Source organism: Eschrichtius robustus, chromosome 2 (genome assembly GCF_028021215.1).
Source record: "Eschrichtius robustus isolate mEscRob2 chromosome 2, mEscRob2.pri, whole genome shotgun sequence".
In the NCBI taxonomy this organism is placed as follows: domain Eukaryota; kingdom Metazoa; phylum Chordata; class Mammalia; order Artiodactyla; family Eschrichtiidae; genus Eschrichtius; species Eschrichtius robustus.
Genome location: NC_090825.1, coordinates 40,420,006 through 40,435,812, shown reverse-complemented (window position 1 = coordinate 40,435,812; position 15,807 = coordinate 40,420,006). Strand labels below are relative to the sequence as shown.

General features: G+C 37.3%; 1 protein-coding gene across 1 annotated transcript in view; it reads right to left on the bottom strand.

Moving 5' to 3' along the window:
• The window catches only part of ITGA2 (integrin subunit alpha 2), a 102,856-nt gene that overhangs the window by 31,984 nt on the left and 55,065 nt on the right, over window positions 1–15,807 (bottom strand). Inside the window, exons 7-13 of the mRNA XM_068532712.1 lie at window positions 14,447–14,595; window positions 9,752–9,902; window positions 9,291–9,456; window positions 7,322–7,398; window positions 5,013–5,151; window positions 3,973–4,118; window positions 2,221–2,364 (exon numbers count right to left, since the gene is read on the bottom strand). Coding sequence (XP_068388813.1) covers window positions 2,221–2,364; window positions 3,973–4,118; window positions 5,013–5,151; window positions 7,322–7,398; window positions 9,291–9,456; window positions 9,752–9,902; window positions 14,447–14,595 — 972 coding nt within the window. The remainder of the gene's footprint in view (window positions 1–2,220; window positions 2,365–3,972; window positions 4,119–5,012; window positions 5,152–7,321; window positions 7,399–9,290; window positions 9,457–9,751; window positions 9,903–14,446; window positions 14,596–15,807) is intronic.

Genomic DNA, 15,807 nt, shown 5'->3' with positions numbered 1-15,807 from the left:
GGAATTATACTCAATATTTTGTAATAACCTAAAAGGGAAAAGCATCTGAAAAAGAATATATCTATATCTGTTTGTATATGTATAACTGAATCACTGTGCTGAACTGAAACTAACATGACATTGTAAATCAACTATACTTCAATTAAAAAAAGAGAAAAACTTACAATTTTTATAATTAAAATTCACAGCAAATGATGCCCAAACCAATTTGCAAACTGTTAAAAATGGATAGGATTTTAAACCTAGAATTCAAAATTCTCTATTTATGATGAGACTTACAAAAAATTTTTTTAGCAAGTAAGGTCATAGGCAATCAATCTGCTCATAAACCAAGGTGAAAGGAAGCAATTCTCTTTACTGTGGCTGCACAACCTACATAAAAATGTCCATTTCTTTGTCTTTTTTCCCCCCCTTTCAGAATATTAGAATCCTCCCTCATCTGTTTCCAAATTTTTTGATTTAAAAATTTTCTGGTAAAAATCTACTAATCTCTTCAATAAAATTAAGGTAGAGACAAAATAAAACACAATATCTTAATTTAGTCCTTTAGTTAAAAACTACTGAACAACAGTGGCATAATTGTAATGGCACAGAAAGTGAAAAATGAGATTGTTAATATCCCATTATAAGAAACACTGAATAATTCTGCCAAAGAAAAGACATTTTCTTGTGAAAGACACAGTCGTGTGTTTTTTTTTTCTTCTTCAGATTTTGAAATCAAGAATGGAAATATTTCATGACTTCATAAGAAAGCAATGCTTCTCACCCATGAAACTGGGTCAGTGTTGATTCCTTCTCCTCTATAATAACCTTATGGAAATCAATTTGTTGCTGAGTCTGGTAAAATACTGGAAGATCTTCTCATCTTCAACAATTAATGATAATTCAGACTGACTAGCAAGAAACATTTAAGAAACCGGGGATCTGTTAAATTTCCGAACTAGTAGATACGCTCTTCCCTTATTAAATACTCAATTGCACGTTCTTTATATGCTTTAAAATTGTTTTAACTGCTTCTGATAAAGGGCTAACTCTTACATTAATTTAAATAAATAAGGTAGGACAAAATATCACAACAGATAAATATAATATTTACTATATTAATATTAGCTTCTCTTTTTCCATCCTTTCTGTATCTGGTCATCTAATTTTCTATGTCAACCTGTGCCTTTAATTTTGGTTTTCTTTCAGGTTTCACTAAGTTCTCTATACTTATGTGCATGGATTGAGAGACTTCAGTCTGCAAGTTGGAAAAACTGGGCTTTTCCATGTTAGAGTATGCTTAATTTTATGTGCAAGAACTGGAATTTCCAAGACTTGGATATATACCTAAATGTTACACTAAGCAATGGAATTTCCTGACAAACTACTGTAGAAAGCATCCAGGAATATATGGAGGTTTCTAAAGTGCCTGGTAAAATTTGTACTTACCACTGTAAAATATTAACAAGGTAGTTTTGCCCTGTTATTGTTATACCTTTATAGCAAAGAAGAATCATTGAATGAGATACTTGAGAAATACACAGATGTTTGTGCGTGTGTGTGTGTGTGTGTGTGTGTATTTCAAAAAGCAATGTGCATTTATAATGACTTTATTTGTAAAGAGAATATGTATTTAAAGACCTCGTGGAAAACGGCAGGGCACTATACGTTAAGCTCTAAGTTATGCCTGTCAATGTGATTTTTAAAACTATAACTTAATGGTGACATCCTCAAAATGATGAAATATAAACCATACTCTAGGACTTCCCTGGTGGCTCAGCGATTAAGAATCCGCCTGCCAATGCAGGGGACACGCGTTCAAGCCCTGGTCCGGGAAGATCCCACATGCCTCGGAGCAACCAAGCCCGTGCGCCAGAACTACTGAGCCTGTGCTCTAGAGCCCGTGAGCCACAACTACTGAGCCCACATGCTGCAACTACTGAAGCCCACGCACCTAGAGCCCGTACTCCGCAACAAGAGAAGGCACCGCAATGAGAAGCCCGTGCACCGCAACGAAGAGTAGCCCCCACTCGCCGCAACTAAAGAAAACCCGTGAGCAGCAACCAACACAGCCAAAAATAAATAAATAAATTTATAAATAAATAAACCATACTCTATATGAAAATTACCATTCAATAATAAATTTTCTTAATTCTGCAAAAATGCAGATTAACTTTTATTTACCAATACTAAAGCAAATCAAACGAAGTCAGTTTAATAATTTTTTTTTTTTTTTACCTTTGTGATAGTAAACAGGTAGACTCTTCCTTCCTCTTTCTTTAGGTCATTCATGTACATTGGCGCACCTACCAAGAGCACATCTGTAATGGTGTCTTTGTCCACATCGACTGCACACAGCACACTACCAAAATAGGAGCCAATCTGGAGTAATAAAGCATATCAACCTTAGGATTCCTATACTCCTAGTATTATGCTGAACTTCTATTTACTCATTCAACAAGCAAAAATTGAGCATTCGTTGCCTGTAAGGTGCTAGGTACCTAAAGATGGATAACATAGCCCCTCCTCTCCGGCTGTATCACAATCTAACATTTGGTTCTTAGACCTTAGGGTGCACAAAAATCACCAAAAAAGTATCTGTAAAATACAGATTCCTGAGACCCATTTCCAGAGATTCTGATACCATGTCCATGGGGTGATCAAGAAAACAGTATTTTAAGTAAGCACTCCAGGTGCTTCTGATGCTGGTGGGTAAAAGACCACATTTAAGAAACACTTAGAAACTTTGTGAGATGTTGTACAGAAAGGCAGGAGGGGAAGAGGGAGGCAGAACAAATAATTGTGCTTCCGTGGTAAAATATATTATAATAGAGGCAAGTAACAAATGCTGTGTGATCAGAGTGCCCAGGAGTCAGAAAGGCTTAGAAAGATTAAGTATTATTTGAATTACATCTTAGAAGACGGCAAGGAATTTGCTAGGTGGAGTGGAGTGGGAAAGCACGAGTGATGTAAGTGTCCATGGCATGATCTGGGACAGTAGAGTCGTTCCCAGATAGATTGCGCTGGAGAACTAGTTGCTGATAAAAGGAAATGAGAGGCTGGGAATCTGAATGATCATCATTCCATTCAACCAAGGTTCAACGTATGCCTACGTGAATGCCTCTTGAGGATTCAGAAATGAATAAGAAATGATTCCTTCCATAACACTTGCATTACTTTTCTCAGAATAAAAGCACCCTTCTTTAAAATATTAAAGAGGAGGGAAAAGTATGTGACCATAGCTGGTTTGTGGTCAAGGAAGTCAAAGACTCAGATCTTCTTACTCCTGGAAAGTCCATAGAGACAGTGGATCAGATTTAATCCCAGAGAAGGGAAATCTGTGGATAGTCGGTTTCTCTGGTTTAAGGAAGAAAATTTTCTGTTGGCTGTTAGAGTTCAGTGATGCTCATTTCAAATATGTGCAAAGTCCATGAGTCAAAACTACTTCGCAAGGAAATAGGAATCTATCAGCTGGCCTTTGCTCTCGTGGGCCATGACTGGGGGGCGTCACAGGTTCTGACTACCAAACCGTCACGCATCAGAAGAAAGTGGCAGAGAAGGGAGTTGTTTTACTTTTAGAAATGTCAAAGCCACAGGACACCTTGACAAGCCCAGATGTAGTAGCTCAGTCTTTATAATGCTATCCTGCTCCCTTCTTCTCCTTATTTCTCCTCCAGATCCTTGGCTCCTCGTAGGGGCTTGCCTACAAAGCACTGGTTAGGTGCCTGGCATCACTGGGCTTTAATGACAGCTTCACCCCATGAAAGCTATGTGGCCTTAGAAAGGTAGTTAAACCCTCAGTAACCTGTCAAAAGGGGATGGTAGATCTCAGTCCTGTTGTGAAGATTTAAGGAATATTCAAGTAAACACAGATTACAGAGCCAGCTCCAGGAGAGGCACTCAATAAATGTTAGTTTCCATTTCTACTAACTCCCCATCTGTCCTGTTGTCCCTGAAATTAATTTCATCTTCTTAAACAATGGAATTTACCTGGTCACCTCTGTGAGACTGAATAACTGTGATATTGCCGCTCTCATTAACACTGTACAGCACTATCTGGCCGGTATAATTTGCCCGAGGAGCTCCAGCAACAAAGTGGACACTTTTTCCAGTAGAAATTGAAGCCACAGAGTAACCTAGGAGAGAAGGGGTTACAGAGTAGGTACTACTGAATATCTTGGCCAGATGGGCTTGTGAATTTAGCGGAGGTGATCAGAGGTCCCCTTCGTTAGTGTGACGCACAGTCGCTAGAGCTCCTGAGTACACATCCTCCTTTTTCTAAGATAAACTGCTTCTGCCCCTTGGCCACCAGCACTGCCCAGTGGAGGTGGGGCATCTCCCTATGAAGCTGGCCCTAGATTCTGGGTTGTCCCCATCAGCCACTCATGAATCTGACACTCAACCAATATTTCTTGAATGAATAACTAAATGAATTTAAAAGGTGGAAATTTGCACAGTGGAAAGAACATAAGCTTTGGAGTCAGACAGTCCCAGGTTCAAATTTTGGACTTGCCACTTTTAGTAAGTTTTTTATCTTTAGGCAAGTAATTAACCTCTTTGGCTTTCAAAGGTAAAATGAGGATAATGATATTTCCTTCAAAGGGTAGTTGGAGGGATTAAATGTTACGTAGATAGAAGAGCCAGCTCAGGAGCTGTCCCATAGTAGGTGCTTGAAATTGGTGGCTGCTTATTTCACGAACAAAAAGACTAGGAACTCCAAATTGATATAAGACCACCACTTACGGTATTGACGTTTAGGAACTATTTCTATTTTGGAGAAACACAATCATGCCCCAGGAATAACAACTGCTGGAACAGCCAGAAGAGATTAATGAGCCAAATATACGGCATTTCATTAAGTAGTTACGGGCTAAGGCCTGACTGGCAAAGAGGCAACAGAAATATGTGCAACAAATATAACAATTAGAGGATAGCTCAAGCACTTTGCTGAACTGACCCTGAGATCCAACAAGACGCTAGTTTAAAGGATGGGATTTAAATTTGCTGAGCCAAATGCTGCTAGGCCTTACCTAAATATGAACTGTGATTTCTGTCTTGCAGAATTTGGTCAAAGGCTTGTTTAGGAAAGATCAAATGTCCATGAGGTGTCTGCTGGACAACAGTCCCACTCCAGTCATAAGCTCCTACTGCACCCAGCATCAGAATATCCTAAAATAATTGAAAAATGAAAAGCATTAACATCACCTGTAAAGCATAAGAGTGTAGTGTGTGCCAAACACTGAAACAAATGGTCTAAATTTAAAGAAAAAAAACTAAGTGTGATGAAGTAAAATGTATACGAATTGCTAAAAAGAAAAGAGACAACAGGCCAAAAATGGAAACACTTGTGCCAAGTCCACGTCACCAAACCCAGACTTAATACCGAACCTAATTGCAGTTTCAAACGCCCCCCTCCCAGGAATGTGATCTTAACTGGTCAGTTTGGAATTTCCTGGTCAGCACTGGTGAGGTAATCCACCTGATAGAGCCCTTCTGTCCCCTACAGGAAGGTGACCTTGCCTGACCCAATACAACTGTTTCCCCTTCTGCCTGTAAAAGCCTTCCATTTTCTACAGCTCCTTGGAGCTCCTTTCTGTTTGTTAGATGGGATGCTGCCTGATTCATGAATCATTAAATAAAGCTGCTTAGATCTTCAAATTCACTCAGCTGAATTTTGTTTTTTTTTTAACAGGCTGTGTGTTGATGTATCTCTGAATTGTTTTGATATATTTTGTGCCGGAAAAAGAGCCTTCCCACGGGCTATGTTACCTTGGGCTCTGTTTAGTACAACACATTTTAAAGATAAATCTGTACCACAGCACAGGAGGGGCACATAGCCATCTTCAAATTTCCATGCAAAGGCACATGTTTGCAAATGACAAACAGTTGTGAGCCTTTAGAAAGGAGTCAGAAGTGAGCCTCCAGCCTCACACATTCCTAAGAAGAGCTCAGGATATGACGCATGCTCCAGAAGCAGGAAGTGCTGCTGCCAGAGGAGGAGAGGTGGGCGCTGCTAGCCCGGACCTGTCGTGCCGGCCCTCTTCTGACCTGGTCTGTCTTCAACTTCTTTCTCTTTCTTCTTTACTCCTTCTCAAATGTGCCTCTAATCCTCTCTATCCTATCCCATCTATTTGAATACGGCACAGCTACAAAAGGAACCTGAAGCTGTGACACTCGATATGAGAAGAAAGACTGCCATTGGTCAGCACCAGTGGGGAAGGGCCAAAGAGGACAGGCCACTCGGGATTGACTCAAAACCCAATCTGAATATTCAAAGGTACAAGTCATCGCAGAAGGTAGGGTTGGTCAGGATGGGACTTCTTATTTTTAAGTTTTTGATCTTAGATCTTAGAAAACATCAAAGATACGATTTGGGGTTTTTTTTTGTTAATTTTTTTAAACTTATTTTATCGAAGTATTTACAATGTTGAATTAATTTCTACTGTACAGCAAAGTTCTTTTTCATTTTCTTTTCCATTATGGTTTATCAAGATATGATTTTGGAATGAAAAATACAAAGCCATTAAAAAAATAGCAAACAGGGAAATAATGTGTCCCATTTTGAGGATAAGAGACCATGAAATTATGTGAATGATTGTTATAAATCCAGGACTCTGAATCTGGGTGCAGGAAGGGGCTTCAGGGAGTGTATAAAACCTCAGGAAATTGTGTGAAAAATTCTCTCTGTGTGGGTTCACTTAGATTTTTTCTGAGGGAAAGACCCATAACTTTCATCTGTAACAACTGTTGATCCAGAAAAGGTTAGCACCTTTTACTATAGAGAGAAATAAGGTGATCCTGGTCCTTTATTCTGCCAATCAAATCCCCTGAGTTCATACTGTTCCCTGAGCATTTCCCAGTGTCACCTGTCTCTTTGCCTCTTTTACTATTATTACTACTGAACTCATATCCTGAGTAGAATTAGAATCAGAGGACTGTGAGATGGATGTTTCTAAGAAAGAATGGACTTCCCTAAGCTAAGAAGATGTCCCATCTCACTCTTTTCCTAACTCCTTACTTTTTCAACTATTTTTTTCTGTCTCTGCTCTTAGAAAAAAGATACGCCGGCAACTCAGAATTCGACGACAGTGATGAAAAGAGTGTGTGTTTTTAACAAATTTTTCCGGTAGTTAATTGATATAAAGAAAATTCCTGCAGTGATAATACCTTGAATTAATATAGTGCCTGTTCCCTGGAGCACTCAAAAGCTTTCTTGTATATTATCATTTTTTTCCCATAAAAAAACTGTTGATCACTAACTAGATGGCTGTTTTTCCCACTTTAGTATGGGGTTACTGCACCCGGAAGTATTAAGGCAAATGTTATCTGATATACACACATTTTGAGGAGAGTAATCTGCGCTGAATCCCACTTGTGACATTTCCATTTGGAAGTTGTCTCCTCCTTGAACAGTACCTAGGAAACAGTTTCAGAAATCATATCACTGTTATCAGTCTTAAATAAAATTTTCAAACACATGTGCACGTGCACACACACACACAAACACACACACACACAAACACACACACACACACACACACACAAAGTGTTCTGATGTCTACTCAAAAATATAGAGCTGTCAGATTCTAAGAGGGAGGAGTATCTAAGAAAGTGTTCTAACAGATGTAGAAATCCACAGTGCTTCTGAGGTAGTGTTTGAAGTTGGCATTAATCTTGATCATACATTAATATATTTATTGGCATACTCAGCATAGGGGATGAGGTAAGATGAAAACTGACATGATTATCTTTTTTAAAAAAAATTATCATTACTTGCTAAGAACCTAACTGAATTTTTAGCTTTTAAATATTTGTAGTAATAAATGCACATATATCTCAGATGCAGTTGGAGGAGCCAGGCAATTGCTCTGTAGTGAAGACTGTGCTGAGAGATATTTGGATTAGGCTTCAGGAACTAGGATTCAAGACTGAGTAGGAATTTTACCAATTGGGAAGTTGGTCCAAGTTCTACATATGTGCTTGCCTCTGACACTAGCACCATAAGACTCAATTAGAACTCATTTTCCATACATGTGGCCAAAGCGGTTACATTTCACTAATCTTTGCAAAAAGGAAGCTAAATTTCTGGACTGCCACATTAATGTAGAGAAGAATAAAAGTTTTTAGATAGACCCTTCCAGTGGATAATCAGGAGATAAAGATCTGACTATAGGGATTAATACTTAATTTACACAATCCCCTTGGATCCAGCTTCTGAAGCAGTACTTGATCATAGTAGGTGCTCAATAAAATATGAGAGTTATTTGGGTTAACCATCAGGAACCAGGATTTGGGTCATGTGGGACTTTTTACCAACTGGGAATTTTGTTCTAGTCCTCCTTATAATGAGCTCTTGAACACATGATATTTCTATAGAGACTAGACCTTCCAAGGCCATAGAAGTAAATTATTGTAGATGTGGTAAGTAAAATGTTTCCTCAAAATTTGAACTATTAAAAATCTTCACTGTATTTTTCTAATTTTAAAAGTATACGTGTTTGTTGCAAACAAATTCAAGAATTTCAGAAATTATGTAACAGTGTAAAAAGGTAAAATTTTTTATGATTACAAAAACTGTTTACAGTATGGAAAGGTAAAACTATTTATGATTATAATAGATATTACTAAGTTGCCACCCCAAAAGGTTATACAGTTTATAATCTTATAGTGTATGAGCTTTTTTGCTTCCCCATAATCTCTCCAAGATTAAACATTACTAATCTTTGTTATCTTTTAGACACAAAGTAACATTGATTTCATTTATATTTTAAAATAATTACTAAAATTGGGAATATTTTCTTATGTTTATTGGCCATTTGTATTTTATCTTTTATAAACTACTTATTCATCATTCTTTGTCTATTTTTCTTACTGATGCTATTTAGGAGTTCTCTTTACATAAGGTATATAAGTTAACATTAATAGAACAAGTATGTGGTAATAAAGAATTCTTTTTTTTTTTAAGTTTCTGAAGAACATTTTATTTTATTTTTAATTTTTATTGGAGTATAGTTGATTTACAATGTTGTGTTAGTTTCAGGTATAAAGCAAAGTGAGTCAGTTATACAAATACATATATCCACTCTTTTTTAGATTCTTTTCCCATATAGGCCATTACAGAGTATTGAGTAGAGTTCCCTGTGCTATACAGTAAGTCCTTATTAGTTATCTATTTTATATACAGTAGTGTGTATATGTCAATCCCAATCTCCCAGTTTATCCCTTCCCCCCTTACAACCTGGTAAACATAAGTTTGTTTTCTTGAAAAAAATTTGAAAGAAAATTCTGGAAAGAAGGAGTTCTTTTACCTTCAATGCTGAAAATTTGTTCTCCTAATGTCCCAGCCTTTTCTAGTAGAGCTGCTTCATCAGAAACATTGAAAAAGTATCTTTCTGTTGGAATACTGGCAATTGCTTTAATTTCTTTTATTAAATTTTTAGTATCAAGGGCATTTCTGTTTAAGTACCCAAGAACCTTGAAAATAGAGGAAGAGGGGAGAAGGCCATTAGTGTTGTACTTCAATTTTCCTATTAGTATTTTCTAGGCTATTTCTGAACACAATAGGCCCTCTGGAGAAGTAAATCAAGTAACACTTCCATATCCTCTTTGTTGACAGGACTGCAAATCAGCAAGAAGCAGAGATAGAGTAAAAATATTCTTTTATATTAAGCTATGAACAGCCAATAAGAAAGTGCAGTCTTCAGAAGTGATGTTATAAAGGAATATTTACCCATCAACTGAAAGACAAGTAAAAAGAAAAGCCACTTACTGCTATGCCAAACCTCAGTATATTGTCATTGTTACATTGATCAATTACGGCTTTCAACATTGAACCATCATGGGATTCACCATCAGTTACAACCACCATGACTTTGGTAGCACCTGGTCGTCCACCAGCAGCTGCTGAATAAGCAGAATCTCTGTGGCAGATAAAATAAAAACTCACTATCAAAAAATAAACTAAACACGTGGACCTCTGGTTAGAAATATAAATATGAAACTGACTTGAGCATAATCTATTGTGATTTAGAATTTCTCTATCAGTGCTGGTGACTTCTGAACTACATTCTATTCGTAGCTTGTAGAGAAACATATAAAAATATAAATCTTGCTTGGCATTAAAAATAACTTCCATGGTTTCCATGGTGTGTGGGTGTGTGTGTATTTACATCAGGAATCCTTAGAATTACCTTCTGCTAATAAGATTAAACGCATTAAAACTAATCAACAGGGTAAAGATATTCATTCCTGTCATAAATATTACTCATTGGATCTGCATTTATTTTTTTCAACAGTAAATTGTTTTTTAAAAAGTAATAAATATACGTGGTAAAAGAAATCCAAAGCATTCGGAAAGGTGTAAAACAAAAATTTCACACCAAGCCACTATTCCAAAGGTAATCACTATTATCAGCTTATGTTTCCTTCTAGAAAATGTTTCATCTAGAGAAATATATGCAAAAGTTACTCCTTAGACTTCTATAAAAATGGGAACCTATTCTATGCAGTTGTTTTTCATTTTGATAGAGACCTTTCCATATCAGCACATATAGAACTCTCCTTTTTGTGTTTGATTTTGATTTTCTGATTTTATTTCTATACAATTTTTAAAGGTTAATTTCCATTTACAGTTATTACAAAATATTGGCTCTATTCCCCGCGTTGTGCATCCTTGAGCCCATCTTACACCCAGTAGTTTGTGCCTCCCAGTCCTCCACCCTTATGTTGCCCCTCCCCCACCACTGGTAACCACTAGTTTAGACTTCTCCTTTTTTAATGGCTACATAATATTTCATTATTTTGAGGAACCATAGTTTATTTAACCAATTCCCATTATTATGCATTTAGGCTGTTTTGAGTTTTACAAATAATGCTATAATGAATGTCCTTGTGTATCTATCTTGGCATACTTTTTCAAATGTGTCAGTAGGTAAAATCTTAGCAGAGAAATTACTTAGACAAAGTATTTACACATTTCAAATTTTGATAAATAAAATACTAAATTGCTCTTCAAAAATTCCACCAATTTAGGGCTTCCCTGGTGGTGCAGTGGTTAAGAATCCGCCTGCCAATGCAGGGGACACGGGTTCGATCCCTGGTCTGGGAAGATCCCACATGCCGCGGAGCAACTAAGCCCATGTGCCACAACCACTAAGCCTGCGCTCTAGAGCCTGCGAGCCACAACTACTGAGCCTGCATGCCACAACTACTGAAGCCCATGTGCCTAGAGCCCGTGCTCTACAACAAGAGAAGCCACAACAATGAGAAGCCTGCGCACCGCAACAAAGGGTAGCCCCTGCTCACTGCAACTAGAGAAAGCCCCCACGCAGCAATGAAGACCCAATGCAGCCAAAAGTAAAAAACAAACAAATAAATAAATAAATTTATAAAAAAAATTCCACCAATTTATACTGCCATCAGTGTACAAGAATGCAATTTTCTCCACCTCCTTTCCATAACAATGAGCATTATTAACTTTTTAATCTGGGATACTCTTATAAGTGAGAAATAATATATAATTGTTATTTTAATATGTACTTGTTCACTATGAAGGATGATGAGTATTTTTAATATGTTTATTAGCCATTGATATTTCTTCCTTCGTGAACTCTTGATTTTTCTTTATCTTTGCCCATTTTTCTTTGTTTTTCATCACTTCCCTGGCAAGTAAGACTTTTGTTAATAAAGAAAATTATCCTTTGTCATATATACTGTAAATAATTGTCAGTTCATTAATCACTTTTTGAATTTTAGTGATATTAATTCTGTACAGAAATTTTATATTTTGATATAATCAAATCCATTAACTTTTGCGTGTGTATCTTTTATATTTGACATGGTATTTTAAAAGGACTTATCTCTAAGACTTTTCTCTTTCATCACCCAAGTTTTCTCATAGTCTTTTAATGGTTTCATTTTCTTAGATTTAAATTGGTGGTCCAGCTGAAATTTATTTTGATTCAAGGAGTGAGGCAGGGATTCAGCTTTATTTTGTTTCTAGATGGTTAACAAGTTGTCCAACAACTTTTTTTCTGTCTGTTGGATTCTCTTGTTGCACATGATTTCTGGTGTCATCATATAGGTTCACCACCACCACCTACATGATGACAATTCAAAGTCTATATTTGCTTCCATTCATCCCTCCTATCTTCAAGTTTTTGTATTCAATGCATTGAATATTTTCACCTGAAAGTGTAAGGAGCTCTTTAAATTCAACATATGTAAAACTGAGACTATCATTTTATTTCCTAAAGCTTTTTTTGTATTCTATATAGCAGAATATAGAAATATGGAAAAATATTTCATATTTCTCAGCCAAAGTTGAATTCTCCTACTCACATCAAATAATTTTTGAGTGAATTATACTCTTTATGACATACAGTAGAGCTCATGTAGGATTATAAGCTTGCTGTGGGTAGAAACCATGCCTCATTTAGTTTTGATTGCCTGCAGGGCTTGGAACAGTAAATTGTAAGTGTAGGCACTCAGATAAGATCAATGGAAAATGGCAATATTTACTAAAAGAGTATCGGAATTCTATTTGGTGTTGTAAAGAAACCGATGAAGAAGGAGGAGGAGGAGGAAGAAGAAGAAAAAGAGAAAGAAATAGAAGTAATTAAATTCCAGAAGGTGTGAGAAGTTAGGTGACTCTCCTAACAATGGAAAGAATCCTGTTAGCTTGGGAAACTGTGGTGAGACAGGGACGCTGGGGAGAAAAACCAAATTTTGAAAAGATCATGAAAGCCATATGAGTCCCATTTTAACAGAGAGTGGCCATTCTCCTTGCGAAGGAAGCTTGCCAGGCCCCCGGGCTCTTCCCAGGGAAAAATGCCACACCCACATTCCCTGGGAAAAACACAGGCCCTCTGCTGTTTCTAACTCCTACGAGGCCATTTTTCTATGTCATCTTAGTCTTCCCCTAAGTCTACTTTACTGGAACAGGAAGGGTACTTCGCATAATGGCAATTGGCCAGCAGCCTCTGAGATGGCTTGGCTCCAAAAGACATCTTAATCGGGACAAAAAAGATTAACCAAACCAATCATATCTTCTCTTGTAGGGCATCTACTTTTGAGATATATAGGGAGAGTGGGCAGTTGACAGAAGCAGCAACTAGAACACATAATATACTGAAAAAAGAAGGGACAGATAAAATAGGAAATTCAGAAAAAGAAAGGACAGGATGTGGTGACTGACCAGATATGTGACCTAAGGAGGAGCAGAAAGAATAAAGTGAACCATCAAGTGTTTAGTCTGAATGACTAGGGGAAAAGGTGGACACATGAATCAAAATGGCAGAGTCATGAGGAGGGGTAGGGAAAAGAGTAAGGCCAGTTTAGAATGTACTGAATTTGATTAGTGAGCCAACACTCCAAATAAGGATTTTCAGCATCAGCTGGATGCCTGTGTGAATTGTAGGAGAGAGGTCAGGGCTAATGACAAAGCAATGGGGTAACCCAGGCAGGGCTGATGGCTCATGTGTATACAATGGATACAAAGCCTAAGAGAACAGGGGTATAAAAGAGTGGGCTCTGTTTGGTGAAGAAAAAATAGGGAAAGGAGCCAGTGAAGATGCAAACTTGTTGACAAAAAGTTGGCAGGTTTTCTAGAAGTGTGTGGTGTCATGGCAACTGGAGTAGAAATAGCAGTGCGTGCTCATTATTGTCAAATGTTCAGGGAAGCTAAAGAGGATGAGGCTTGAGGCAGGACCATGTTTACCTGATGGCAGAGCCATATGTTTCAAGGATGTGGAGAAGGGAGTATAGACACTTCTTCCAAGGAGTTATGGCAGTGGAAGGAAGGAACTCACAACTCGATGAAAAAGGGCAGGAAGTAGGTTTAAGGGAAGGTGAACCTACAGTTCTCATTTCTTTTTTAACACTAGGAGAATATTTAGCATTTTTTGTAAAGGTATCTGATTAAAGCAGAGTGAAGATGAAGGTCAACAGTGCTGAGAAAATAAGAGACACTGAGCAAAGAATTAGGAGAATGTTATATAGCTGTGAAATTCACACTGCCCCAGCCTGTTATAAGTAGAATGAGCCCTTCAATTCAATTCAGACTTCTAGGTCATTAACACTTAGGAGTCTATGGCCCTTCTAAATTTGCATGAAGTGCTCCACTAGCTCAAGTTGTCTGTGGCCTTGATAAATATTAACAAATAAATGCAGATTGCTCCATTGCCAACTTAAACTAAGGTCTTTTAATTTCACTGTACTTACTTCATGTAAAATCTTAAAAAATTATGTAATATCTTATAAAAGTTCTAGAGATCAAAGATTTAAAAATTTCATTCCCTACTCCCTTCTCAAAGTAGTCAAGTAACAGAATGTTCAGACTTTTCTTCTCTACTAGTTCTGATTTAAGTGTAGGTACCACATATTTATTTTTCTTTGTCTTTCCTTTTTATTACTTATGAGCACTTCTATTTTATCAAAATATTGGCCTATTAGCATCATAACTTACCTTGCGTATTGAATTGCTTTGAATGTATTTGTGAGGTCTCCACCATACTGGGATGTCTGGGATGTTGCTTTAATCATTTCATCTTTGGTTTTAAAAGTGTTCAGGTTAAACACAACTCTTGGATAATTGGCATATTGAATTAACCCCACCTTCAAGAGAAAAGAAGTTTATTACAGGTTTGTCATTAAGTTATAAATCATTCCTATTTAACCAATATAATAAAAATCGAAAGTACATTTAGACATGGGCTGATAGCTTAAGGGAATCATTTCCAACTTTTTTCTTAAGAATAGTTATTTTTCTTCCAGTGGAATAACTTCCTGGTCAGAGGCCATCAGTGCAGAGCAGCCGTACTTACTGACAAGCAAGATAATGTGCCATTTGTGGACCACTGGGTTCTCAAGAGTAATAGTTGTAGATTTTTAAGCACTGCCATATGGATGAATAGGAGAATTAAGTTCATAACAGGAAGATTCAAATGATATAAATAGATTTTCTAGTTACCAATGGATATAAACATGTAAACAATTATAAGCAGTCATGGATGGAACAGAACATCTCGTCAAGTGAGGATAACTATATAATAAACAAAGAACTATAGTTGAATACAAGGAAAAGTGATGTGCTAATCAATGTGGTCAACATGAATGTTTTTGTTGTGCTGGATTTCCTCTAATCACAGACGTTAGAAAGAAAGCTGCTATATGTGCATTTAGGGCAGGAAGTTTCTGGTCTTCAGGGAAAATGCCATTGGAGAGAGTCTTATTCGAGAGGGCCGAGAGGCAGAACAACTTCTGACCAAGATGTTTGGACACATACCCTAATCCTTCAGATCAAGGAGGTCAGACACTTCTGTTAATGTCCTTGTTCTCAGCACTGAGATCACCCTCTGTGCCTAGGATTTGGGGCTTCCAGAATAGGAATGGTGATGAGGGATCAGTGGTAAAAGGGTCTCTGAAATAGAGGTCAGTGTGTAAGGAAGGTGGGAAGGGCAAGGCCTGGATTTCTGAGTTCAATCAGCTACTTTCTCTAGGAAGGCAGTTAACTAGGCACTGGAAAAATGACAAAAAATATATTACTGAACCCTCCTCTTTAGGATAGGATGTAAGATTTGAGAGAGAGGAAAGGATCAAAAATAACTCTAAGGATTTCAAAATCTCAGGTGATAGGAAGAGAATGGTGACCCCCTGACACAGCCCCGTAACTTCTGTGTGCAAGAGATAAAGGTGGAAGAGAAGATTTAAAGAAATGTGGTATAGTAGGGCTTATAGAAAGGTCACATTTAGAACGGATGAGAAGATACTGAGTAAAACCACCTCTAGAGACGAAGAAGATGCATTGGGATTGGAAGATAGAAGAGG